At 39.6% G+C, this 27473-nt stretch overlaps 1 protein-coding gene across 1 annotated transcript; it reads right to left on the bottom strand.

Annotated features, from left to right (window-relative positions):
* Positions 1 to 859: 859 nt before the first annotated feature.
* CALB1 (calbindin 1) lies at positions 860 to 19388 on the bottom strand. Its single transcript, XM_037381999.1, has 11 exons — positions 19166 to 19388; positions 18788 to 18864; positions 14171 to 14245; positions 9336 to 9419; positions 9191 to 9247; positions 6054 to 6131; positions 3552 to 3607; positions 3417 to 3456; positions 3276 to 3329; positions 3075 to 3146; positions 860 to 2674 (listed from the first exon to the last, which is right to left on the bottom strand). Exons 1-11 carry the CDS (start codon positions 19245 to 19247, stop codon positions 2561 to 2563), a joined length of 789 nt encoding a protein of 262 aa, XP_037237896.1. The 5' UTR covers positions 19248 to 19388; the 3' UTR covers positions 860 to 2560.
* Positions 19389 to 27473: the final 8085 nt, after the last annotated feature.

Here is a 27473-nt window from a genome sequence, read left to right as displayed (position 1 = left end):
GTAAAGTGGATCCCAGGTAGCTACGTGTCAGTCAGTTTCTCTGTTCAGCAGGAACATGGCATACCTGCACTACCTCATGTCATTAATTTTTGTGCAAAAATTTTAATTTCAATCCTTTTTTTGGACACCAGATGTCTACCAGAAGAAGGAAGCTTGCAGTCTTCCTTACCATCACCTCTCTCACTATTCCAAGCTTTGTTCTGCCCCAGCTGTGATGGTTTTAAGAGCTGTGCCCAGGAATGTTTCAGAGATTTTAAAACCTGGAGTTTTTACAGCACTTTTGACTTACCCCTATTTTGCTTTGCACTGACATAGTAGACATCTTTGCTAGAATGGGGTTTTTAAATTGCTGTCTCTTAATCCAGGTTTTATTTATGAGAAATAACTGCAGGAAGCACTCTGCCTGTTGGTGACTGAGACCTGCTTTCTGTGTCACGCTCTGCAGCAGAGGCAGGTGGTGGCAGCAGCTGGAGTGGAAGGGTGGTTTCAGAACAGGTCTGTGACAGGTAACTTTACTTATGTTCAGGTTTCTGTGATGACTTTTTGTGAAAAAACACTTTAAACGTTTTTATCTTCCATTGTAATGAGTTGAGCAGCCACATATGTTTACATACAAGTTTTGGGTTTTTTTCTTTACCTTTACACTATTAGAATGTTAAAATAAGGCAAGATCCAGGGTTTCAGGTGCACAGTATGAACAATATCAATCATTTATTGTACTGATAGGCAGATTCAGTGTTCCTCCACTTAACACACACAATTGTATTTCACATTGCATAGAGAAAAGAGGAGAACAAGCAGAAGTTAAATCACTGTGCATGCAGTGGGAGTAAAGCGGTGACAATGAGCTAGCTTAATCTTTTGGTTTTTTTTTTTTTATTTGAGGGGGAAGGGGGTTCAGCAAGACCCATCTGGCACCATCTACTCCTTAACTTCCCAAGGCTCAGACTAGAGAGATCCCAAGGCCATTAGGCCATTCCTAAAATGGCATTTAGTTGCCTGAGTTCACCTGAAGAATTCAAAGATTCATTTCAGTGGGAATTCAGTGACAATAATCTTCAAGAATCTGAGCCTCGTTGTTTGAGACACGTTTCAAATAAAATGCATTTGCTTCTGCTTACGTAAGACACAGAGATGCATCTGAGAAGTTGTATATAGCTCTTCTGCTAACCTGGAATTGCTTCTGAAACAGTTGTACGTGGAAGCAACATAGATTTTTTGGCTTTAAGACACAGCCCAATTTCCTTCCGACACCAGTACATACTGGGAGCAATGGCCTGGACATTAGTGGAGTTGCCTGGCATAAAACCAGTGTAAAGTAAAAAGGGAGCCAAGCCAAAAAAATAAAGATGCAAGAAGACAAGGCTGTTTCCATAGTATGGTTCCCATTTTAAAAATACCTCTCAAGCATAATAAAAAGCTGAGTCCATGTAAACTAAATTACTAGATTGGTATAAAATCTGTACTAGACCTTTTGTTTCATTTAGTGTTAAATTTTAATTTAACTGTTATAGATTAGTAATTCAGTGTAAGATCTGAGGAGGCACATGGTTTTTAAATAGTTTTTTTGTCCCTTACATGGTACAGAAAAAAAATCCAGGAGATAGACAAAGTAGACACCAACAATCTTAGGTTATTAAATTTAATTATAGATTACACAGAATATGATGTAAAAACAGCAATTTACTAGAATAGTTATAACCTGCAAAATGTGAAAATAGTTTAGAAAATGGATTGTCATATTCTCTGACACAGCAATAGTCATGAAAGGTACACTTATAATATCATATGTTAATCTGTGTATTAACTATACTACCTGTCATTTAGCCAGGATTCCAAGACAGATTAAAGGCATTTATTTCTGAAGTGCCTGTGTTTAAATTCAGTAAAGTTAAACAGCTAGATTGAAAACACTACATTTTTGTCAGCTACTGCGTGGAGATCTATCCCGGATAAATGCTTTGTCTATATGCTATGAGTTCATAATGAGAAGAGTAATTGAAAAACTGCAGAGAGCACAGACCTGTAAGTGGGCGGTTTGACAACTGAAAATATTTCCTAGTGCCTTGTTAATTTTTGGAAATCAGGCATGCCAGCATCTCTCTTTCCTGTTTCAGACCTAGATCATGTTTCATCTGAATTCATATTTTGCATTTAAAAAACCCACGCTTGTAACGGGGAAAGATATCTGTAGACCTTTTTGTTACGTAGTTCAACAAGAAATGTTGCAAGTGTCAAAGGATATGATGACCACAGCAATGTCAGCAGGTTTAATTTTTTTCCCAGCTGTGTTTATGAAAGCAAAACCAAAACCAACCCCGACATATTTTAGTTTCTTTTTGAATATACAGACTGGCCCAAACATAAACAATCTCTTTATCAATCTTATTGTTACAAAAACTGTACATTACAAACAGTATAGAAACAAACTGAAAGGAATGTGCCACACATCCTGGCTAATTTTCTATATGCAGTTTAAAAATACAGCCTACTCCCTTATAGTGCACAGTTATTGTGTAGATGAGTACATCACTAGTTAAGTGGACATGATAGAAGAGTTCTAGTTTTCCTCAGCACAGAGAATAAGAGCCAGTTCTGCTCGGTAAAGCTTTCCTCCATCAGACAAGGCCATGATGCTTTTCTTGTATGTCGCAAGGTTGTTAATGTCTAATTCCTATTTAAAGAACAGATAATGCTTTACCAGCATGAACAAGTTTGCTTCCAAGGCAGAAAATGACAAAAAAAAAAAAAAGGGGGGGGATATTCTCAGACTGACTGTCTGACAGTAATACATTATAAATATTGCTTATGCATTTGTGTGTTATCCATCTTATAGCCATGTTAAATAGCTGATAGCTATAGATGTCTCAGAAGCAAGATTTAAAGAGTGTTGCTATACAATCACAACTCCCCTAGTTCAGAATTTACAAAGTTGTGACTTCTGCCGAGAATTTTACGTGTACTTTGACTTCAGGAATTACGACTTAGAAGCTCTATATTTATCTTAATAGGGTGGATTAACATGTCCTTAAAATCCACATTAAATCTAATCTCCAAAAGGCCTTTAGGATTACCTTTTTGTTCTTCTCACAGAGATCCTTCAGTAGTGCATCAAGTTCATTTTCATCTATATAGCCATTACCATCCTGAAAAATAACATTAAAGATAATTTTAAACATTTATTTTTCATTTCAGAGGTTGTGGCTAATTTTCCACAAACTCAGAAAATAAATGCCATCAGACTACACAATTAAAAAGGTTTTTGAAAGACTTACTTGATCATACATCTCAAAGGCTTTATTGAATTCTTTTGCACACATTTTGACACCCTAAATGCCAAAAGGAAAACACATCCGTTAATTACACCAGTTATGTATGATGGTAACAAGTTACCTTAAGAATGTGAATATTCATACCTGAAATTTAATAAGAAAATTTTCCTGCACTGGGAGTAGCCTTTGGAGAGGAAAAAGAAAGGTCAAAATATTTAACTCCTTCCGTAACAGTGCTTGGTACATGATACTTGTTATGCAAAGAGTCAGAAGACATACCTGGCCAGTTCAGTAAGCTCCAACTTCCCATCATTGTTTGCATCAAACATCCTAAGCTGAAAGAACATATAATTCTACATTACTAATCAAAATTAATCAACATAATGAAGTAAACACTTCTTTGGAAAACTTAAATTCAATGAAATATAGCCTTTACTTCATGCCGAAATTATGGCTCCAGGTTTTAATCTTCACATTTGCTGTGTAATGCATTTATTTAAAGTACTGATGAAGTAATTTATAGTGATTGATTCTACTGCAAAAGCCTCATAAGAAGCCAGACGAGCAATTCTGATTAACCTACTCTAAGGTTGGTCTTAACCAGCCTGCAGGGATGAATGTTCCGTATGAAAAATGCTCATGTAGTTAATTATAAATGAGAGGAGTCTTGACGTGATAACATTTTACTTTTGACTTCATGTCATGATTTGATAATAGCATCATTATTGTCTATTCTTAAAGGTGAAACAACAGTTGGGTAAAGTGCAATAGAATCCCAGGCATTAAATTGCATAGTCAGAAGATAATAGACGTTTAATTCAATTAACTGCTAGGTCTAAATATTTAAGTAAAGATCACATTCTGTTTCTGTGATATATTTCAAGGAAAGAGTGAACAGATGCTATAGATGATCTCATTTTGTTGATGGTATGAAAACGGGAAATTAAATCTCTCCAAATAATCATAATTAAATTATAAGAATAAGTATATTAATGTAATTGGACAAAACAAGTAAATGCTATTTCTGATCATTTTTAATCACCCTATTGTGTTAAAGTGTGTTCCTTTGAGGCCTTGAAAAGATGAGCCTCTGCTGCTTGAGAAGCACAAACAGTTTATACTGGTTATTAGAAGCAGATGGAGATAGTGCACTTGCGTGGGACTTCCTCTCCCAGTTTTTACATCTGTATAGTTCTATTTTTCTACTTTCAAGTATTATTTTGCCTGTGCTGTATAAAAGAGTCACAAAAGCAGCAAACATTGTTAGGCATTGTACTGAAAACACCACCACCCACACTCCATCCCATCTCTTTCAATCACAGTAATTTTAGAAGTAATTTTTAGATAAGAGGAAAAACGACATCCTGTGCTGAGAAAAGTGTATATCCTTTTAAAGACAGAATTAATGCCATGAAAAAAGACTTAATTTCACTTGGTTAATACATGATAAATGGCAAAGGAGACCAGAAGAGACGCCAATTCTATAAACATTTATTTCTGCACAACACCTTGGTTCCTTTGAACGCTTCCTTTCCTTGCATAAAAGCATCTGCCTTGCATGCATTTTCCATGAAAGGAGATTTGCATTTGGGGGAGGTACGCAGTGCCAGCTGTGAAGTCAACATACTTTGTATTTTGATGGGTCGTTAGTGCCTGGCTGTGCCTGCCTGCAGCTGCTCAGGACCGTATGTTTTCTAGTAGTCTTTTCTAGTTTCTGAGGAGATTATGGGAGAGCCAGCCTTATTTATTTTTTTTTCTTATTGCTGTTAATTCTTTGTCATTGGATCTCTCTGCAGAGGCCAGAATGTAGAGCATGCTTTAAGATGAAGGTCAAAACGCTCCCTGAATGAAAAGGATATGTCTTATTTTCACCAGTGAATAAACAGTGACAATTCTAGGTAAATGGTTTATACTGGTACAACAAACCAGCAGGCTTTTTCCGGGAAAACCACAAGTTTTGATCAGCCATTCTCAGACCAGTTTGAGGACTAGTGTGTTTACTTGGCACATTTTTGATTGCTAAAAATATTTTAGGATGAAACCAAGCTAGCAAAACAAAAAATGTAGTGTTACACATTTCCTGAAGACAAGGATTCTGAGCCTTTTTTTTCTTGAAATGTCCACTCAGAAGCCCATACTGGTCCTTACCATGGAGCACCATAGCAGTGGGATGGAAGGAGTGCCCCAAGGACAGGCTGAATTAAGGCCAGGGAAACGACAGCTTTGTTCTGGTGTTTTATCTGAAACATCGATTTCTCCTTCTTGAAGAGAGGGAGAAGGAAAGAGTGAGATGCTTGTAAATCTGGTAAGAAGCCACCATGTGATGGCTTGATGGCTTTTAAGACAAGAGGCAGACACTGCAGCACTGTAAGAAGGCAAAACGTAGAAAGTAAACCCAAATTAATTTGATCTAAATGTAATAATGTATTAATGACAGGTACAGTTTTTCTCTTGTGAACTTAAGCTTTGCAACTAATGGCACAAGGAAGCAGAATGGGAAAATTCTATGGTTTGGTCTATCTAATATCATTTAAGTGCCAAGAAGATTCAAAATTCCTGACCGTTTTTTTTCAAGCAGCACTGAAAACTTCCCATCAAAACTCTGTAGCTGCAGAAGTACTTGCAAGGCTAGATGCCTTGGTCATCTACCTGTTGCAATGACATAGTTAGCCTGATTAGGACCTGGTGGACTCCAAGTCGTTTGGAGCCTTCCAGCAACTAAAGATAAATTGAGTTGGATTAATCCAGTCTTGATGAAATAATGTCTGTAAATAATCTTACCATTATTTCTGTGTATTCTGTTAGCTTTGAGTCTTCAATCTGCTTATTTGCTTTCTGTAATAAATCTTTCAAGAAACTCTGTTAAAATAAATAGAAAAATAATAGGTCATTTTTTATTTACGGTATAAAATGCTTGACATGCTAACTTCAGATTAAAGTAACGGGAAATACTATTTTACTCTCACTTTAGTATTTACTGCTGAAGTTCCAAGTAAGTATGAAAAGCAGTAATTAACAGCTAAGAATATAACAGTTTCTTTTGATCAATTCAAGTATATTGCCGTTTTATTTGGAAAAAGTGACTCATAAAACTTTCTGCATTGTATGCCATTTGTTGTATTGTGATTTTGGAAAAAATGGTTTGGCTTTCAAGTGTACTGCTTCCTAATCAGCTCTATCAGTAAACTAAACTAATTAACCTTGAGTCTCCTTGAAAACGAGGATGCCTAATCACTTCTTGCAACATAGGTACAATTTTACAGAAAAGATCAATGATTAATCAAGTTTTCTTCTTGCCTGTGGCAGTACCTGATGCTAGAAGTGAACGTTAAGCTACATTGCTCCTTTCTACCTTCTATTTTAAATGTGTGCAGCCAGTTTCATTGCATTTTATTGAATGAGAATTTGATATACTGTCACAGGACTTGAAACATCAGCCATTATTACTTTAAAAAATGAGATTGTTTCCACCTATTCAGTGGTTTAAATTTCTGTACTAGCTCTGTGACATTAAAAAAGAAAGATATCAATTTACTTAACAAGGGTGTTACAAGAACTGAGATGTCTGTATGCCTGTCAGTGCTCAATGAAGTACCTAATTAGTGTCATCAGTTGGAGTGTCATTATCTTTGTGGAATCTTGGCCCACATTTCAAGATATAAAATGGGGTAGCTTGTAAGAAAATCTATTTGTACATAGATGACTTTCTTGAGCTTGAATGCAACCATGTCAACAGTCACACGACTAATACCCACTGTAGTTCTTCTAGTTTTGCCCCCTCCATCCATGCTGGAGGGCCTTCCTGGTGGTGTGTATACAAAGAGCATGGCTGAAATGTTGTAAATGGACATTATGGAGACATGTTTGATCTTGTGTGCTTTGGTGGAAAATAGAACTGGAAAGGACATTGAATGGCTATCCAGTCTGTCTCCATGTCTCAAGAAAGGATCATCTGTATCTAAACTTCCTGAGTTACTGTCTGATCTGAGCTATTGCCAAACCTTTCCTAAATACAGGCCGTGATGGAGAGTCTGCCTCCCCCTTAGACAACATATTCGACCGCTGTTTCTATTGTTAGAAAGTATTCCTGATTTCCAGCTTTAATTTCTCTTACAACATTTTGAGTGGGTGTACTCCTCACATAGCAAATACTTAAAATGTTTGGGCTTGTCAAGAAATACTGATCTACAAGTAAAACTGGATATTTATGTCTTATGTTCAATATGTTAAGATGGCCTGTTTTTCTGAGATGGACAAAATTTCACAGCACAAGAGAGAAGGGACCACTAGGGATGCAGTTTAAACGTCTTTATTCTTCAGCTGGTCCTCAATCAGCCCTGCCTTTTTAGGTTTACTTTAAATTATAGCAGCTGGCAACAGTCCTTAAGGCATTGTCTAACAGCTGGAGAGTTCTCAAGTGCTACATGCATGGCCTCTCCTGATCCTGCAGACTTTAGGTACACTGACTGGCTGTGACCAGCCAGCAGACTAAGCTCATCTGCCTGAGGGGTACCTTCAGGTAGGATCCTCAGCAATGTCACACAGATACCAAACTCAAAGAGGAAGAGAAAAGGAAAAAAGGTGTGAATTGTCTGATGTAGATTCCTCCTCTGAACAGAAGAACTGTAAGGGTTTCAGACAGTTTGATCTCCCAGAGCTTTAGTTAATAAAGCTTATTTAGTTCTTTAGCACATATATGGGCAAAATAGTCTAAAAGAGATGGATAAACACTGCTAGGTCTTTCTCTAGGAATTGTTTTGATTCTTCTGAATTAAAAGCTACAGTAATGTATCAAATGCAGTTGAACTGTGGAAAAAAGCACCTTTCTAGTCAGAAGGTCTTGCATATGAGCATCTCCTCTGAGGAAAGGCTGGGAGAGCTGGGACTGTTCAGCCTGAAGAAGACGAGGCTTGGGGCACCTCGTCAATGTATATAAATACTTCAGGAGAGTGTGCAAAGTGGATGGAGCCAGGCTGGTGCCCAGTGACAGGTCCAGAGACAGTGGGAACAAACTTGAAACACAGGAGGTTCCCTCTGAACATCAGGAAACACATTTTCACTGTGAGGGTGACCAGGCACTGGCACAGGTTGTCTGGGAATGTTGTGAGTCTTCATCCTTGGAGATATTCAAAAGCCCTGTGGATATTGTTTTGGGCAACTGGCTTTAGGTGGCCCTGCTTGACCAGGGGGGTTGGACAAGATGTCCTCCAGAGGTCCCTGCCAACCACTCTGTGATTCTGTGACTGTAATTCAAGATCTACAAATTGCTGTTAGTTTTATGACTAGAGAGGTAAATCATTGCAGATTTAAGGTGTTTTAAATCTTCAGGGCTGAGATGGCTAATTGAATTATCTCAATTCTGTTCTTATTTGTGCATATTAAAGCTGACACCAAAATCCCACCAATTTAACCAAGCAGGGGGAACAGAGTTCTATTTGTGTTAGCCTAACAGTATTACAGTGGAAACGAGGATTACATTATACTTGAGAGAGCACGATCTGTCCAGCAGCATAGTGGTTGATGGTAGTGATGTCCTTAGGGGAAAAAAAAAGAATAAAGAAAAAAGAAAAAAACAGCTCTCCTCCCTAATATACCAAAAAAAAGAACAGCATAGCTTTCACAGGCCTATCTTGCTTTCTTAATCTTTCTTATTTCTAAGTTACAGTACCTGCAATGCTGAGTCACTTGAGACAAACATTGATCTGAATTAAAACATGTTTTAAAAAACATTGATCAGATTAGAGTTTCAGTTTAAATAATTTACTGGTGATAAAAACATCAGCAAATCACATTGCTTTTCGGTCATGTTTGAAATGCAAAAACATGCATTTGGTGGGTATCTGAAGAAACAGATAGCAGCACAGGCTGTCATCCAATGCCTGCTCTCATCTTGTGCCTACTCATAAATATCAGCTTACCTTGAGTTCCTCAGAATCAATGAAGCCACTGTGGTCGCTGTCGTATTTTCTCCATGTCTGCAATCAGAACGTGAATGCATTAATGATATATTTATGGCAAGCAGGTCTTGGATAATTTTACAAAAGGTGACTTTTCCTACTGTACCTGCATGAAGTCTTCACTTGACTTTAGCTGCTGGCATCTGAAGAACAACAGGAAATTCTCTTCCGTCGGTAATATCTGAGCAAGCTGTAACAGAATTTAAGAAAGATTAAATTTTGATTATTCATTAGGCCAGCTGAGCCTGGAAAAGAGCATGAAGCTTTTTAAAAGACTGTGAGATTCTTTGTGCTTATACTGCCTTATTGTGGCCCCATAGGCAGCTTCATCCTCTTAGCTCAAATGTTTGGAAGATGCCTCTGAAAGGCTTCTGGCTTGCGGCTTTGCCATATTCATCAAGGTCAAACAGAGTTTAGTTCTGAGAGAAGGGAGTGAGACATCACTTTCCCTAAGGGGTAGCTGGGGAAAAAGGGGAAAAATTCACCCGTGCAGTTAGGTTCTATGGTGAGAGCCTTGCAATTGGCACAAAGAGAAAGCGTAATGCGGGGATGTTCAGAGGGTAAGTGTGAAGGACCACGAATTAAGAAGATCCTGTGGCAGATACTGAGGAACAAGTGAGAGGAACACTGACATGAAGAACAACACATGTAAGGTAAACAGAAAAATATATGGAAAAGCCAGGAGTAAAAAAAACAAGTGGGGAGGGTGAGGGGATGGCAAACAGTCATCATCTGTCAGGCACAGAGATGTGTTCAAGAAGAGCTATAAATACCAGAAAGAAATCAAAAGGGCTTTTAGCCCTACAAAGTCAGGCGTGGTTCTTCCAGTGCCTCTGCTCTACAAAAGGCTTTTTTAAAATCAGACATTATTGTACTGATTATTGAAAATGTTCATTTACTATAACTCAATTTTGGCAAGTGACAAATGTAGAAGATGGAGAGTATGCTGTATAATTTAATGTAAAATCATGACTTGTTTTTAACAAAAGCCCAATATTTTTTTCTGTCCTCAAAATGTATGAAATGTGTTTTGATTAAAGAAAAATTTTTACTTGAAGAATAGGCCAGCTGTGCTTACTAGGATGAGAAAATGGAGAAGGATGGATTTCTTAGCTGCATTCTTTCACGAAAAATGAGATCTGCAGACTTCCTGGAGCCCCATCTTAAAATTTTGATCCAAATTTTTGTTTCTCTGCATTCAGTTCACACCCTTACATCCCTCATTCTGTCTATTTCAATGTTATTGCCTAATTGCTCAGGCTTTTTACTTGGGTTCCAGCGGTGCTGTAGGTGAGTTCAGCTCTCCCTCTCACCCTACAGGCACAAGAGTGTGGAGACAGATCTCTTGTTTCTCTAAAATTACCAGTGCAAGGAATCAGTTATATTCTTTAAGTGTTTGTACAACTGAAAAGACACATCAAGGCACGCTCCTTATAGAAATGGTGCAGCTGATGGCAGGCTGTTGGGCCCATCAGAGCACTCCAAGTGCCTTTGCTAAATGGCTGAGCACCAAACCCAACCAACTTAAACAATATGGGTTTGTCAGCAGCTTTCAAAACCAACTCAGTTATAAATAGCATATACACATTTGAGTAAGTACATGTTCATATGTACGCAATAGTTAAAAGTGTGTAACTTAGTACCGATTTATGGAAAAATTTATTTATTGCTCCCACAACAGGGGAGTTACGATTTTTAGAGTACATTCCTACTCAACAACAAATGTTGAATGGAAGAACTGATTATAATAATAAGCAGAGTCTGGAGGAAGAGGCTAATTATGACAATGGGAAAGGGTTTACACGTGTGGAAATGACAAATAAGGTGTCATTCATGGGCTCTCTGTAACTGGTGAATTTTTCAAGGACACTGTAAAATAGTACAAGGTACAAGGGTAAATGTAAAATAGTAACTTTCCAAAGAATTATTAACAGCTTACTAGCAGTACCAAACTGTATTAGAGGTACAGAACCTATTACCTCTGGAAGAAAATTAGCCTATTTTAAGCTATACCTCTCACCCTTTGTAAATCCCCAGGGCAAGCACAGGCTTTTACGTTACAAAGATGTAGTAGCTCAATATCCAATATTAGCTCAGACTAATGCCAAAAATTGTGTTTTGAGATTTCTTTCTTTCGTATCCTTTAGCGTAATAGAAATAATATCGCTAAAGGGAAGCCCAGTTCTCCAAGCGTATGCATCGAATAGCATTACACTGCTTTTTGTGGAAAACTCTGCATCATTAAGGGATGAGGAGATTGTGTCAAAACTCAATCAGCTTCCAAGTCCCAGTTATAGCACCACAGAGGAAAGATGGAAACCTGGTGCAATTTCTAATGACTTCTTTGTGAAAGTAAGTATAGGGGGACCCTGTGACCCATGTTTGAAGAAGAGTGCAGACCGCTGCAAGTTCATCTGTGGCAGCAGTAGTGGTTCAGTGAGTGTTTCCATGAGCTATGCTGCTTTTATGAGGAAGGTTGGCTGTTTCTGCATTGGGAGTTATAGAGGACAACCACAAAGCCAGAGACTGGCTTGACTCCTCTCTGTTCAGTTGCAGGCCGAGATACCTCTTTATAGGTTACCTAGTGAAAAAAATACTCCCAGTACTCAAAACAATATCAGAACTATTTTCTAGAAATCACTCTGTAATGAAATCTGTTTCTATTTAATGCTATTTAAAATTCCTTTCACCTAATACAGTGAATTTTCTTTTTAAAATCCTGCAATAGAGAATGGGAGTACAAAGAATATTTTAGGCTAATAAGTAGTTATTTTTACAGCAGCAGTGAGCTTCAAATAATTTGAATGTGGAATTACTGCAGTCCTGAGTTTCAAAACCTTGGGTTTCATATCCACGTTTCAGTGAACCATTTGCCTGAATGAGTACAAAAGATGAATTACAGGTGCCTTACACAACGACAAGCAAGTGGACAGGTCAGACTGAGCCTTTAGCTGGAGTGCACTGGATAAAAGCTAGTGAACTAACTGCAGTGTGTTTGCAAAGACAGAATCGACAATCTGAGCTGAAAATCCGCTCCTTCCTCTGTGAAGCCACCCAGGGCTCCTCTTTGTCTCAGTCAACAGATCTTTCCTGTAAACTCATTATTTGCAAGGACATTTTCCGTCAGATGCTGAGGTATTCATTATGATGGCTGGGAGTCTGAATGGTTTTACGTTAAGGTTTTTTTTAAACAATATTCATACACTTTTTCAGAAAAAAACTATTTTATGTACTATGTAAATGGGAACAATCTGGAATTACTGGACATTTTTGTTTATAAGGAAGGAGAATCAAATTCAAATATCAACTGCATGTACAACATGTTTTATCTGAGTCCCATCAGCACTTTCAAAATGAAGCTCCGTGCTGATGTAAGTGAAATAAAATATAGCTATTTGGTTAGGAGACTGCTATATTAAGGGAGAAAGTCCCTTCAGTCACTGAACTGAGTACTGTCACCATTCAGTGGCTTCCGTGGATGCTGAGCATGCTTGGCACCTCACTGGGTGTGGTGAGCACCGTACCATATCAGGCCCTCTTGAGTTTTCTCACCTTTAACCATTAAGTCAATAACAGAATCAGAAACAGAATTTGAAAGGTAAAACTTCCAGTTATCTTTTCTAAGTGAGGAAGCCCAGTCTTTTTCAGCCACTGTCTATACATTTTTCTTGCATCCCAGTGCTTGCTATTACACATATTTAAAAATAATAAATTAAATAGGATTCTTCAATACCAAATGAAGAAGCATTTTTTAGTCCCAAACCAAACAGTCTGTTAGTCCAAATAAACACTTAATTCTTTTTAAAACGCAGAACTATTTGATCAGTGCTACATATTGTCAAAAGGTGCATTTTTAAAATCAGTTATAGCTGCAAGTGAAACACACTGCTCATATTTCGATTGTAGTTTTGTCGTCATTACATATGCATTTAAACAAGTATATGCAATTCAGACACATGACAGAGGAGAAAAGATGCCCTAAAATGATTTATTGTATCAACGGTAATACTTCCTATTGACTTTTACAGATTCTGTGCAGTCCTCTATTTTAAAATTTGCTACTGACTGAAAGTTGGTCACTGTAGAAATTTTGCAGACCTGGCTTGTTTCCAGTTGTTTCTTAATTATCTCTCTAGGTCACTTCTCTTATTATCAGAAAAAAAAAATAATAATAGCATTTAATAATAAAACTGCAGTCTCACTGCACTCAGAGTGACATAAATGAGTTGTAGATTTAAGCTTGAAAAAGTGGCTTCTCCAGCTGTAACCTAGCAAACTTTTTTGACTTGCAGCATTGAAGAGTGAAAGCGAGAGAAAACACAGTGGTTCCCCCCTTCCTAGCAAGTTTCCTAAATTACACAATTGTTGAGCAGCTGTAGGTGCAGAAGGAGTTGGTTATTTTTACGTTCTTTAGAAAAGTGGGAGTAAGGAACAGGGGAATTTTCTGCCTGAAGTTCTGTTAAAGTTCAAGAAAGGAATTAATAAGAAATCCTGATCTTTCACAAACTGGATCACAACTACCATTAACATTTAAATGTTCACTTATATGTTATACTCACTATAGGGGTTGTGACAGAGCATTACTTCAAAATCATATGTAGAAATAAATCACATTACCTTTCACAAACTAAATTTCTAAAATAGAGCTCTTTTCTGCTTTCCAGGAAAACTCTATCACTGTTGGTGCTTATTATACTGAACAAAGGGTGCACAGAGTTAAATGAAGTCTAGTGAAATGTCTGGAGAGGGGTAAGGAATACCTTCTTTTTGTTAATGAAAAAATTTCTTTAATGAAAAAAATACTAAAGATTTTAAGACAGCAGAAGAAATTTTCTGTGAAATTGAAAAATCCAAAATATTTACATATCATGTTTACATTGTTTTGTGCTAAATGTATTTTCTACAACATGTCAGTCTTTTGTTATAAAGTAACTGTCTTACCTCAACTATTCCTATTTTTCCATCAGCAGTCTTTCCATATTGGTCCACAAAAGCTTTCATTTCAGGTGTTAAATCCTACAAAGTCACAATGAGAGAATCATTACTTAAAGATCCAGAGGAACATACGTAAATTTACTTGAATATTCTATTAGTCGCCAAATAATATACTACATTTAATGAAGTGCTCACACTTATTGCAGCTAGATTCCTCAAGTTTAAATGAAACAGTATTTTTTTAACATGAATAATGTAATTGTGATAAATTTTACTTCCTGAGGCATTACATTATAGTCAGTGTGAATGATTGGCTTCTAAATACTTAGAACTCTTATTTTAGTTTACAGAATGAAAAAAATTTTGAAGACAGATGTGTTGAAAGATGTGTATAACAGCTCCTTTGTTTAAGAGGATGACGGTGAAGTTCATAGGCAATTATTAGTCAATTTTCTCATTTTTCATTTTTAAATTAGCAACTTGAAGGCAGTACAAAATCTTTCAAAATAAGAACATTTCAGTATAATATAGCTGAACACCAAAATAGCCTTTCCACATTTTTGAGTGGATTTTTCCTCAACAATGGATGCTATTTTAGCCCTGAAAGAGCTCATCACGATACATTTTTCACTGTTTAGTATTTGGTTATCATAGAAACAGAGTCAAAATGTCACTGCTGAAATGTAGAGGGGAGGATTTAGGAGGGAGAAAACTTTGAGCAGTACCTTAAATCTGGCAAAGTAAAGCCAGCATAATTGTTCTTCATATAAATTATGCTCCCTACTGTACGTCTGTTCTCTAAAGGCTGTCCCTGCTCTAGGCTACGGCAAAGGTGCCAGCTTTGGGGTGAATATCTAAGTATTTAGTTTTGCACTTCAACTTACCTTGCCTTGCTTTGATATGAGCTGCCATCAGCCTTCGATACTGATCAAACTTTTAACTTTCTCTGTATTTCTTATAGGTGTGAGTTAATAAAACGGTGCAGGAAGAATCAGGACTACAGTTATATTAAAACAATGGACAACACTATGTTTATAGATGGAGATACAGCAGTCTGGAAATTAGAAGTTTAGTTGCTATAATAGATCTGATTATATGGGACCTAAGGGATCCATTCTCTCGCTGGAGACACAGGGAATCTCAGCTGTACAAAGTCCATTGTAGTTTGTCCCAAATTTCAACTACCAAAGCTAACTAAAATGTCAGTTCTTTGTAGCTGATACAAGCATGGCCTAGTATCCTATTTCTGTCAAAGTCATCCATGGCAGGTTAGTAATTAAGCCATGGCTTTAATTAGAGATGTGGTTATTAATACAATGCACTTCAATGTCACCTTTCATCTAATGATCCCAAAGTGCAGACAAGTTTGCTTAGCAGATAGAATGGAGAATTTAGACACCTGGATTTTAATTAGTCCTGGTTAAATATTTTACTAATCTTTCCAACAGCAGCTCTGCAGTGCCAGACAATGTCCAGCCATTGAAGGAGGCACAGCTAATTACAGGTTAAAGGAAACAGGATGTTTGTCCTATAGTACATTATTCAGAAAGGGTTGTGAGGGTTTTTTTGTATTTATTTCACCTGCTTTTGAGCTGCTTGATAAGTTATTCAAGTTATGTTATTCAAATAAATGTTTTTAGTCAAGAAAACTTGCATAAATTTAACCACGTCTGCTCCTAAACTTGATACAGATGCAGTGCTCAGTGATAGAAATTAAGAAACTAACCCTTCACACCTCAGTCTCCCCTTTAAAAATTTAAGACACTTGTCCAGCCAAGTGTAGCTGTAGAAAACCAGCTTTTTTTGATATGATTTGAAAACGTAAGGATAGATGGCACTACAGAAACACCTACATGACCCTATTCATAAACATCTATTAAATCACATTTTTCTGTGGAGATATATTGTAATCATCTCTATATGCAGAGAAAGTGAGCAACAGATGTGGAATAGCTCAGCCAAGATCCACCTATTGACCCTTAATCAACCTCCATGTTAGTCACTTACACCCCACAGTTTCTTTTGGCAATTGGCATATAATAGAGAAAGTATTGCATGAACATGGGGCGCAGTAAATGGAAGCTATGTTTATATACTTATATCGCTTTTATCTTTAGAAAAGAGGCAGTTCTTTCAACATGCCTGAAGGTATATCAGATCAATTCAGTGTCTACCATAATGCATGAAACAAAAAGACAGTGTTACCGCAGAAAAGCCCAAGCCCTAAACCCTCCAAGTACAAATCCACCCTTTGGGGCTAGCATGAATCAGGCTGCGTGCTACTGCTCCGTCTGAGAAAAAGCAACTGTGAAAGTATGGGCTTACTGAGTAGATTAATAAAACGATTAGAATTAAAACATAATTAGAACGGTTCTGTAGTTGGGAAGAATATTGGGAAATGTTAAACCATCCTATTGGATGACAGAATCGATGTGATTCTTTAATACATATGGCATGACTGATGTAAAATCCAGCTATGAAGAATGCATAATTGAATATTTCAAAAATAGTGAGCAGGAGAGTGACCTGAAATGCAGAAGCTAATGATGACAAAGAAGCTTTGGGGTGTTAAAAGAAGGACAGCGAGGAAATGACATATAACCTATACTAGCTTCTCAATGTGTCCCTTCTGGCAAAAAAAAGACATTCAAAGCTACTGAATTAGCATCCCGTGAGACAAGGCATGAACTAATGAGATGCTTGTTTGGCAAATGAGCCTTCAAATCCAAGAATCAGCTTCGATTTGACACCTTAGATGACATATATCCATGCCTCAGAGCCAACAGACCAAGTAGTGAATTTCATGTTGCAACTGTAGATAGCTCTTTTCAGCAGAATACTCCAAAGATAGGTTTGAATCAGAAAAATGGGAAAACAAAACTTAATTAAACACCTGAACATTTTAAAATGATGTGTGAGATACAGTCAGAGGTTATTTTAAAAAAGGGCATAAATTATGAAATTTGTAGCAGATAAGAATAATCCTGCAAGGCTTTTCTGTGTTACTTTGAGCAGGCTCTGTTTTAAGAAGAGATGCCCACTTGCTTTGAGAGAGAAAAGAATCTGATCTTAAAACAATAAATATTTTTTTCATTGAGCTTCTAATTATTTTTTTAACTACTGAATAATATATCAGCATTTCTACTAAGAATGCCATTCATACTAATACACACAAGCTTTAATATCTTCTTTTTAATGGACATCAGTTTCCTGCACTTCAGTATAGAAGAGAGATTTGTTTTGTTGCAATACTTGAAAGGAATTGAAGTTGTGTTTAACGTTTTCTGTGGGAAAAAAAAATAATTTTTTTTTCCTTCTAAAAACATACTCCTTTCCCAATTTCATGGTTTTTTTGAGTTTGGGTTTGTTTGTTTGTTTTTAAAGAGTTTAAACTTACACTTATGAAAATGAGTGCCTACACCAACTGCACTAGGAAGAATTAACTGGTACCTGGACTGCAGTAACATCAGAGGCATTGCTGGGAGACAGATTTTCAGATGTGTGAAGTTTGTGCTTATACCATTAATAACAGTATACAATTTTCCACAAAATAAATTAAGATTCTTCTTTTTCTACATGTTATTCTAAAATATACAGCAACTTTAAAGCAAAGTTAATTATTCAAAAGCTATTGCTCAGTTTGAAGGTATTCTTATATGAAGTATTAATCTGTTTCCCCCATGCACACATGCCATCCAGTTAAATTATAATTTTGTTTTCTGTTACTTCACAAGTCTTTTAGCATAAATTGATTACGTTAGGTTATATATTGGAGTTTGAAGGTAAGTGGCTTGTGTTAAAAACTGATTATTTTGAAGACAATTGTTAAAAAGGTTCACTTCTATTTTAACTCAAATCTTTACATGGAATATTTCTTTCTTTTTTTTCTTTTTCTTTCTTTCTCTCTGTTCTTTCCCCATGGAGGTATAGTTTGGAGGAAATTTATCATCAGTGCTTTAATAACTCATACACAGAACTGTTTTGACAACATTGCCAAAAACTTTACTGTCTCTGAACAATTTAAACCACCAGGATTTGGTACTGGTACTCCTAGTGCGTAACACTGGTGAAGGGCAAGAAGTGGTTAGCAGTCATCTGCAGATCTATTCAGTGACCACCAAGGGGCAGAAATGCATTTCAGCCCATACTGCCCATTAGGTATGAAATTAAGAGTCCAACTAACTTGAAGTGTTGGTTTTTTCTTTCTTTCCTCTCTCTTTTTTTTTTTTTTTTTTTTTTTTTTTAGCATCAGCGCACATCTGGATCAGGTAAGATTAACTGCAATGGCATAAGGTCCCATCCAAGCCAAAAAGATAACATCCATGCATTTCTTGACTTTTCTTTTTAAGCACTGCCAGAAGGATCAACTTGTAGCCTGCCAAGATGCGAGGGGGGACCTGCCCTCCGGGGAGGTGGACCCTGGCCTCACTTTTCCAAAGCCGGTGGTTTATTTCATTTGCAACCTGCCGCTTTCTAACCGAGCTACTCCCCTTTGCCTGCTGAGCAAGAGAATGAGCCATGGGATGGCAACAGAGGACAGAAGGAAGTGGGGCACCGGAGTTTGCTCAGGAAAACTCTTCTTTCCCGGCGGAGATGGAAAAGTGGGGTGAAACATCAACCTACCAAGCCTGCCTTCTTCCGCGCCTGCTGCAGCTCCTGGATGAAGTTTTGTAGCTCCTTCCCATCCATGTACCCATTGCCTACAACAGAAAGAGTTAGGGGTGCTGTCACTGCCCCCTGCAAACTCCCTTCGCTCTTCGGCGCTGGCAGGGACGCCTCCGAGCCGTCTGCGCCCTCCCGGCGGCGCGGCTCCCTGCGCGCCTCGCCCGGCTCCGGCCCCAGCCCCTGACGACGCCGGGCTGCGCCCCCCGGCTGCGGGGCGGCGGGCGCGGAGCGGGGTGGGGGCCGGGGCCGGGAGCGGTGGGGTCCCCCCCAGCCTCCCGTGGGTCTGTCCCCCGCCGCCCCCCGCGCCCCCGCCGCCCCGGGGGGGCAAGGAGTCACCGTCGGAGTCGTAGTGGTGCCAGATCTCGAAGAACTGGGCGGCCGAGATCTCCACGCCCTGCAGGTGGGTCTCCGCCGTCATGGTGGGGGCGCGGGGCGGCGCGGCGGGGAGCGGCGGGGAGCGGCGGGGCGCGGAGGGGCGCGGAGGGGCGCTGTCCGCGGTGCTGACTCTGCCCCGCGGCGACGGCTGCGGCGGCGGCGACGGCTGCGGCGGCTGCGGCGGCTGCGGCGGCTGCGGCGACGGCTCCGACGGCTCCTCCCGCCGCCGCCCCGCCGAGGGCTATTTATGGGGCCGCCCGGACGGGCCCCTCCCCCCGGCGCTGCCCACCCTCCCAGCCGGCCCCGCCGAGGCCTTCCCGCCCTACGCGGGGGGGCCGGGGTCTCCCACCGGCGGCTCCGGGGCTGGGCCAGCCCGGCGGCGCCCTGCCCGGGGCACCCCGCCCGGGGCACCCCCCGGCCCCCGCGGCTGAGCCCTCCGGGGACGGGCACCTCTAACCGTGGGCGGGAGCGGGGGTTGGGGGGTGCCGGCTGGAGGCCCCCGAGAGGAGGGGGCAGCGCGGGGTGAGCCAGGAGTTATTGCGGGTCCTTCGCTGGGGGGGAGTGTGCCCATGAGACCTGGGGGAACTGGAGCAAGCACAGTTTCCCAGTTTAGCCATCGGGTTTCCGTCTGGGAAAGGGTCCCGGATGTCAGAGCATGGGCTAGTAGCTCTGCAGGATGTCGTGGTACAAGAAAGCCACATGGGACACCACATAGGGTGCAAGGGGGCCATTTTTCACTGCTCCATCCCCAGGCCAGACCTGCAGACAGCTCTGCGGAGGCTTAACCTTTGAAGCTCTGCACCCCTGTAACCCCGCTATTCCCACTGAGGTACCAGGGGATGCTGAGATATCCATATTGAGACAGCATGGGAACAGGCATGGCACATTTAAATATACTGCCCTAGCAGGTAATTTCATCCCAGCAGATAAGTATGGGAGGCTTCATTAGTGAGCTCATTCTCTCCCAGCGCGGGGGTGTGAGGGACACTTCTGGCTGGACAAGAGTGTTTTTTGGCAGACCAGCTTTGGAAACGCACCCTGCTACAGCAGTGGGTTGGTGGGAGGGGACACAGCAAGTTACCAGAAATCTTCCTTCTGCCATGGGGTAACAGTATTCTAATGATCAAGACCCTTTTGGAATGTCTTATTTTAGTCTTTAGGGCTACCTGGGTACTCTGAAGCACTGAAACTGCCTTTTTCTGGCAACATCTATCCCTCACACGTTACATTGAGTTAGCATGGTTCAGTGGCAAAGATGATCGGCTGACAGGACTTTGCCAAATACTGTAGGTAGTATAGTAAGGATGGGGGATGAGAACAGCTGGGAAACCCCAGAATCTCCTTGTGCTAAGTGATTGACACAAGCAACAGTAGGACAATAATACGTTAAGACTCACATAATAGCATGAGGATAAAAACCCAATGGGATAATGCAGAACAGAAGACAGCGAAATGCCAAGGGAGGTGGATAACCCAGCAGGATGAGAGGTGGATGCTTAGTTAAAGGCTGACATGTCCTGAGAGGGATTTCAGTAGATTGGGTGGCTGAAATCTTGTATGCATTATGGAACAAGATGTGGGCATAGCGATTAAGTAATCATGAGACCTTATACTTGATTCCCTCCATCTTTCCATTCTCCTGTTTCTCCACCTGTTATGTGCAGCTTTCTGTCATTCTGTTGCTGCTGTTTGGCTGTGAGCTCTTCAAGAGATGCATCATATTGGTCGGTGTTTTGGGAGCTGCTGAACAAAACAGCAGCTAAAATGAAAGACACAAGAATCTGATCATTAATCCCTTCACTTCAAAATATTTGTATTGGTGGAAAATGTTCAGAATAGTTTTACAGCCACAAATGCCATTATACACTTGCAAAAGGACTGAAGGAATTTTAAATAATTTCTTACGATCAGACTTTGTGTTTCACCATGTACAAAATAAATGAAAAACCACGACTGAGTCAGTTTCCCATCTAGGAACTGTTTTTCACGCATCGCTTTCTCAGGGTAGTACACTTCAATGCGAGCCATATCCTGAAACTCCTGTAATCTGTCTACATCTTGTTTTAAAAATAAAAATTGGAAACTAATGCATTTCCATACATAGCAATGATGACAAGAAAAAAGAGGCTTCATGAGGCTTATTTTTATAAGGAGCAGGGACATCACAGAGCTCTGGCCTTCACAAGCAGAAGCACAGTGAACTGAGCCTGGGATTATCCTTTGTACTTGGAAAAGACAATGGGGTACCAGTGACGCAAGGACAGTGGAAGGAGACAAAGGTGAAACTGGCATTTCCATCATTTTTAGATAGAAGAGGTCTGTGCTAGTGAGGCAACTTCTTATATTTGCCAAGTGTATTGAATTACTCCATCCAGTGCAGAATTTCAGCTTCCAGCCAGGCTGCATGAGTGGAAACTGAGTACCGAACCTGTTTCAACAGTCCTGTGACTTGCATCTTAGGCTGATTTGCTCCTTGCTGCATACCGCTTTCCAATGGCACATCAAATCTTGTGCCTGTTACTTTTCCCTGACCCAGAAGTCTGTAGCTGAATGGGAGAGAAGAATTCAGAGCTGTTTGGAGCCAGCCCAACCTTGCTCATCTAACTGCTCAGACTTTTAAATGAACAGGAGCTGCAATGTTTACATCTTCAAAAATTCTCCAAATAAAATATTTTACATAGGTCGTATGTGGCCAGGAGGGTTTGAAAGAAGAACTTTCAAAATATGCTGCCTCTCACCTCCAGGAACATATATAATTGTAAGGATACCTGGACGCACTGACCTCTCATTATGCTAGCATCTACAAAATCACTAATGTCTACAGAGCATTTATGCATCTTTGTGCCTTCTTTGTAAAACAGTGTATCAAGGTGAGTGGGTTTGTATGTTCTCCCTGCTGCACTTGAAGTGATCCTGCACAGGCATAAAAGTAGCAGACATTTCCATGCAAAAATAATCACTTATATAACTAACTGCACACCATATTTTCATGATTAATGAATTACCAAGCCAGCATTCATATTTAATCCCACTGGACTCCGCTTCTTATGCAAAACTAAATCAGAAACTGGTCATTTCAATTCCAAGAAGCTATTAATTTCCATTGAAAGAGGAAGCACTGGAAAAAGATTTCAAAATGCAGATATATACAGGATGTGATCCATAACTCAATGAAGTCTGTGCCAATTTTTCCAATGACTCTAGAGGGCTTTATACAAGGACAAAGTTCTTCATATTTTCAGAAATTATATGTATGGTGATATGCATATATACACATTGATTAATGAATTACTTCACTGAGAAGCCGAAGCCTTGTCATTCATTTTAGTTAGAGCTACTTGAAGTTCTCCTTACAAAATATGAGCCAGATCCATATCTGGCAGAAGTCAGAAATGCTACACTGAAGCCAGCTGGGAACTTGACCCAGAATCTAAGTGACTACAATTTCCTTTGAAAACATTTGTTGTTCGTAGCTGTTCTTCAAATGCTTTTCATTAATTATTTTTTGTATGTGGGCTTTCTGAGACTTCCCTGTTCTGACTACCAGACTTCTGTTTTCACTCTCTCAAGAGCACCTAGCTATGGTATCTGAAGGGTTTCTCAAGATGTGTAGAATTCAAATAGCCCAATTATAATAGCAACACAACCTAAAATATCCCTGAAATAAAAGCAAGAAATAACAAGGTAAGTACTTCTCAGTCAGAAAGCGCCAATATTTCAGCATCCTGTGAAGAATCACCAACTTGATTTTGATGACCAGACACCAAAAGAGACTCAAAGATAAGAACTTTCAAATGAGACATGAACATGAACAACATAAATCTCTGCAAGGACAAGAGCAGTTATTTACTCGGTTATTCTCAGTCCACCTTCAGAAGATACACCAAAGGCAGGGACTGTTGTCTCACCTCTCTTCTGAAAGGCCAAATTCATGTGTGATCCTGAGGTGTGGCTGGAGTTCCTTTATCAGCATCTTCTTTCCCTTTTGATGCTTAGTTCTGATTAGCAGCACAATCATTCTTGAAAGTTGTAGAAGGAAATGTTGGTCCTTGGCTGTTATCGCTTGCTACAGTCCTGCCTTCCTGTACAGAACCATCGCAGGAAGAAGCATTTTGAAACAAGTGATTTTAATTATAACCTTTTCATGATTGTCAGATATGGAGAAGGTGTCTCTTACATTCTCCTTCACTCCTTTATTAAAACACATATCTGAAAAACATTGTAACTGGAAGGATGGATAAGGTTTTAACCAAATTTTTAGATGTTAAGTAAATACAAAAAGTATTAAGTAAATACAAAAAGCAGGGTTGCCTTTCATCTTGAGCCCAACCATGTAAGTATGAAATATTTTAAAGCCAATAGACACAGTCTTTCACACGGGAAAAAGGATGTAGATGTTGTTAATTCTGAACAAGTGCAAACATCTGTACAAGTACAAAGTCCTGCTAATGTCAGTCTTGATGGTGACAGATGCACAGACCAGATGATAGGTAAGGGCTGGTGCTTCATAAAACGATCCTAGGAAACTAAAACCTGGGGAAGACTTTTTCTCAGGTAAATATTTGGTCCAGGTACTAAAAGAAGATCCTCAAGCTTATTCCTGACATATAACCCAGACAGAACAACAGGAACAACTGTAACAGTGTTGGTACCTGGTCTGGGCTGTGGCAGAATTTATGGAAGTAGCGCTGGGCTCTAGAAGGCGGCTTCAGTTTTGTGCGACTGCCAGCAAGTATGGCTGGCCGTGGGTGGAGGAACATGTCTTTTCAGAATATTTGAATAATACTACAGAACAATTTATTGCTTACTTTTTCTTTATCTACGTGTCAATCAGTATTCGTATTCTTTAAAAATGAGAAAGAAAATGCAGCACTGAAGTGCACACTCTACCTTAAGTTGACCTTAGCTTATGTAGTCATTATGTAAAGCCACTATTTGCACAGGAATTATATTATGTAAATAGTGATTTACATAAACCTTCACTGTTTTTCAAAGGCAGCACTACATAGAAATGTTTTTTTTCATGCACCAGACAGAATTGTCCAAAATAATTCTAAGGATGTAAAATGTATTTTAATATAAAATGCAAATTAGTGAGCCACTTGTAAATTCAGATTGCAGCATATCCCAACCCTTAACCTTCTGACACATGAAGTCAGGGACTAATTAATTTCTTTTTAACCTATTTTATACCCTTACAGTCTCATCCATAGCTGTCCAAGGAGCAATGTAATGATGACAAGGCAATGCTCAGCAACAGATTTCTCAACATTAGAAGGCCCAAAGTCCATGCAACCATGCTTTGCCACGTCTTCCCACCCTGCAAGATCCTTTGAGCCATCAGAACATTTTGTTCTTCACATTGCAGCTGCCTTCCTTCAAGGACCGTATGGATGCCCAGCACAGATGTTGTGGGCAGCACTGGCCTGGCATCTCCCTCTGGCCCAGCAATTCCAAAGGGCAGGCAGCATGACAGCCTGTGGCTCCAGGCATGAGGGAAGGGCTTTCTTGTTTGAAGGAATCCAACAACATGTTAATGCTACATATGCATGAAAGGTTGTTCTGGGGTGTCGATGTATCAGTGCCACCAGGAAAAGCACCTGAGGTGGATGGGGTTTGTTTGATACTCTGCAATACTATAGACCAACTAGGAAACCAAGAAGAAAAAAAAAAAGAAACCATGCAACATTCTTGAATTTAGTCCTATCTTTTCCAGCATAATGCCTAACTGTGGGTTTTTTTCTTGTATTTTGCAGGCAAACACCTGCCTAACTGCGAGATTTAGAAGAGCCTCAGGGATGACCTAACTCATGCCTGGAAAAGCAGCTCCTCTTGCCCACCTGCCACAACCCCATAATATCTTCACATTGGTGGGGTGTGAGGTGCTGCAGAGTTACTGCTACAGCCAAAGCTACCCCTGGCAAGAGGAAATCTTCAGCTGCTGCCTGGAGCTCCCTGCATGGCGTGGGCTGAACACGGATGGGCTGCAGGGTGCTGGACCCTGTGCTTTCTCTGAGAGTCTGATCCAATGTTTATTAAAATCAGTGTTCATCCTTTTATTGATTTTCAGTGAGTTTCAATGGGATTTTTAGTGGCTTATGTTGCTGTATGCCAGACCAGAATTTTATTCTTTCTACTCTTTGGATAATGTATATTTGCATACTATTTCAAGCAAATTCAGCACAATTTAGTACTCTAACGTGTAGTTAAATGGAATGTTAGTGCTACTAATGGTGGTTGGTTATTGAAGCTCTTAGAGACCCATCTTGTGACACACCTTACTGGGAGACTGCTGGAAATTTAGGATCCTAATTTAAGAGGATTGCCTGTGTCTTTGGAGGACGTTAATGCTCCTTTTGAGTATTTAAGACACTTTCATTTTACCCATCCTGGAAAACTCAGACTGTGTCTAGCTTACAGGGCAGTATGCATGCTTTGGCTGAGCATTAGCCCCACAACTGGAGAAGAGCTGGATGTGTGTCAGTGGTCCCTGTTCCCAGAGTCCTCACTTCCTGAGCACTGACATTTTTTGGGAAAGAAACTTGAGCTGACAGCTGAAAGGAAACTCTGGAGTACGCCCACAGGTACTACAGCCTGGGTGAGTGGGGGACCAAGGCTATGGGGTGCACCCTGGGCCACACCTGCTCTGCAGCTCAAGCACGTCCATAGGGCATTATTCTACTTGGAAGAAAAGCTGTGTGACCAAAACATACCCAAAAGGGGTATGTTAGATGTGATGGGATCCAAGTGAAATGGTTTTGCGGGTCAGTCCCCTGTGGACAGAATAGGAGCAAAACACTCCTCTCTGTTCTACGTACGTCCTCTTGACTGAACTCAATGCTCTTTAAGAAGAGAATGAATCACAAGAAACACAATCCCTGTCCTAGAGTAGTTATGCAAGATGAAAACATACTGTTAATTTGTAACTAGAAAAATCCAGTGTTCCTCGGGAAGGTTGAATTAAAAATTTAAACTGGAGGTTTTTCTTGTTTGAGCTTACAGCACAGCCCTATCCTGTCCAATCTGTGTGCTGCAAGGGTCTACCACAATGTAACAGTTGCTTGAAAAAGTAATCATTTTAGCAAAGTTATGGAATATGAAGGTGTTTAATAAGCAGACTCACCCTTTTTTAAATAATGGAAAAAACTTGTGTTATCTCATTCCAAATTCTTTTATAACAGTTGTAGGTCAACCCACACAACTTCAAAGCCATAAAATTACACGGTGCGAGTCTCAAAGTGTAATATGGAAAAAACAATAAATAGAGCAAACAATATTATAAGGTGAACAGGTTCATCTTTCAACTCTGCTGAACTCAAAACTAGCTCAGCAAAAATGACGTAAGTGCTGTTGTAATAAAGATCTCAGTCACTGCCTGCTGCTGCACAGCAATGTGAGTTCTTGGTATGGACAGAAATCTGTGATCAATGACCACGGCAACTGGAAGCCTACAGAAGCAGGCGTGTAACGTTACTTACTTTTTCCGTGCAAAATACCAGCTGCAGTTCAGCTGTAAGGTCCATTCTTATGCACAGCTCTCACTGAAGATCAATGGCTGGTAATCGTGCATATCAAAGGCAGAATAGCTCTTCCATATGCTATTTATCTCCCAAATGATATGAGCTCTCTTTACATAGACTGCTGTATTCTTCTGCTTATTTTTTTATGTTTCATATTTCCACCAGCTTATCTCCTTTGTTATCCACATATTTTAAAATATTTGTGATTTTATCAAGAATATTGAACATTACATTGGGAAGGAAGACTTGCTAACAGTATTTTTCCATCCCTGTGTTCTATTGGAAAAAATAAAAAGTTTAATTCTCTTTAAAAATTTAAATAATTTACTTTGTAGATGAGTTTAAGTTTAGAAAAAGAGAAATTTAGTGAGGAATCTCTTTATTAATTCTCCAAGGCATATCACTTCTGAAGAGAATTGACAGCTTCTTCTAAGTAGCTCCTGGAAATTATTTCAGCATCTGATAAGTACAATGTCTTCTTGGAAGCTTGTAAATGATACATTAAAAAGCATTTATTTTGTTTTATTTCAAAATGCGATCCATTCTACCTGCCTGCACTAGTGTTCAGGATTAGAAACTTCCCTTCCAACAATTCATAACATAACCACTTACCAAAATTATCCAACATTTGCAGTAAAATGACGGTGAGCAGGTTTGATATAAGAGCTGGACCCTTTTCTGAGCAAAGATCAAGGCCCGGCCTCGTGATCGTGGAAAGAAGTGACATTTACAACAGCCAGAGAATGGAA

The sequence above is a fragment of the Falco rusticolus genome, chromosome 3 (assembly GCF_015220075.1).
Source record: "Falco rusticolus isolate bFalRus1 chromosome 3, bFalRus1.pri, whole genome shotgun sequence".
Lineage (NCBI taxonomy): Eukaryota > Metazoa > Chordata > Aves > Falconiformes > Falconidae > Falco > Falco rusticolus.
The sequence above is the reverse complement of the archived record's forward strand: the minus strand, read 5'-3'. Positions and strand labels throughout refer to the sequence as shown.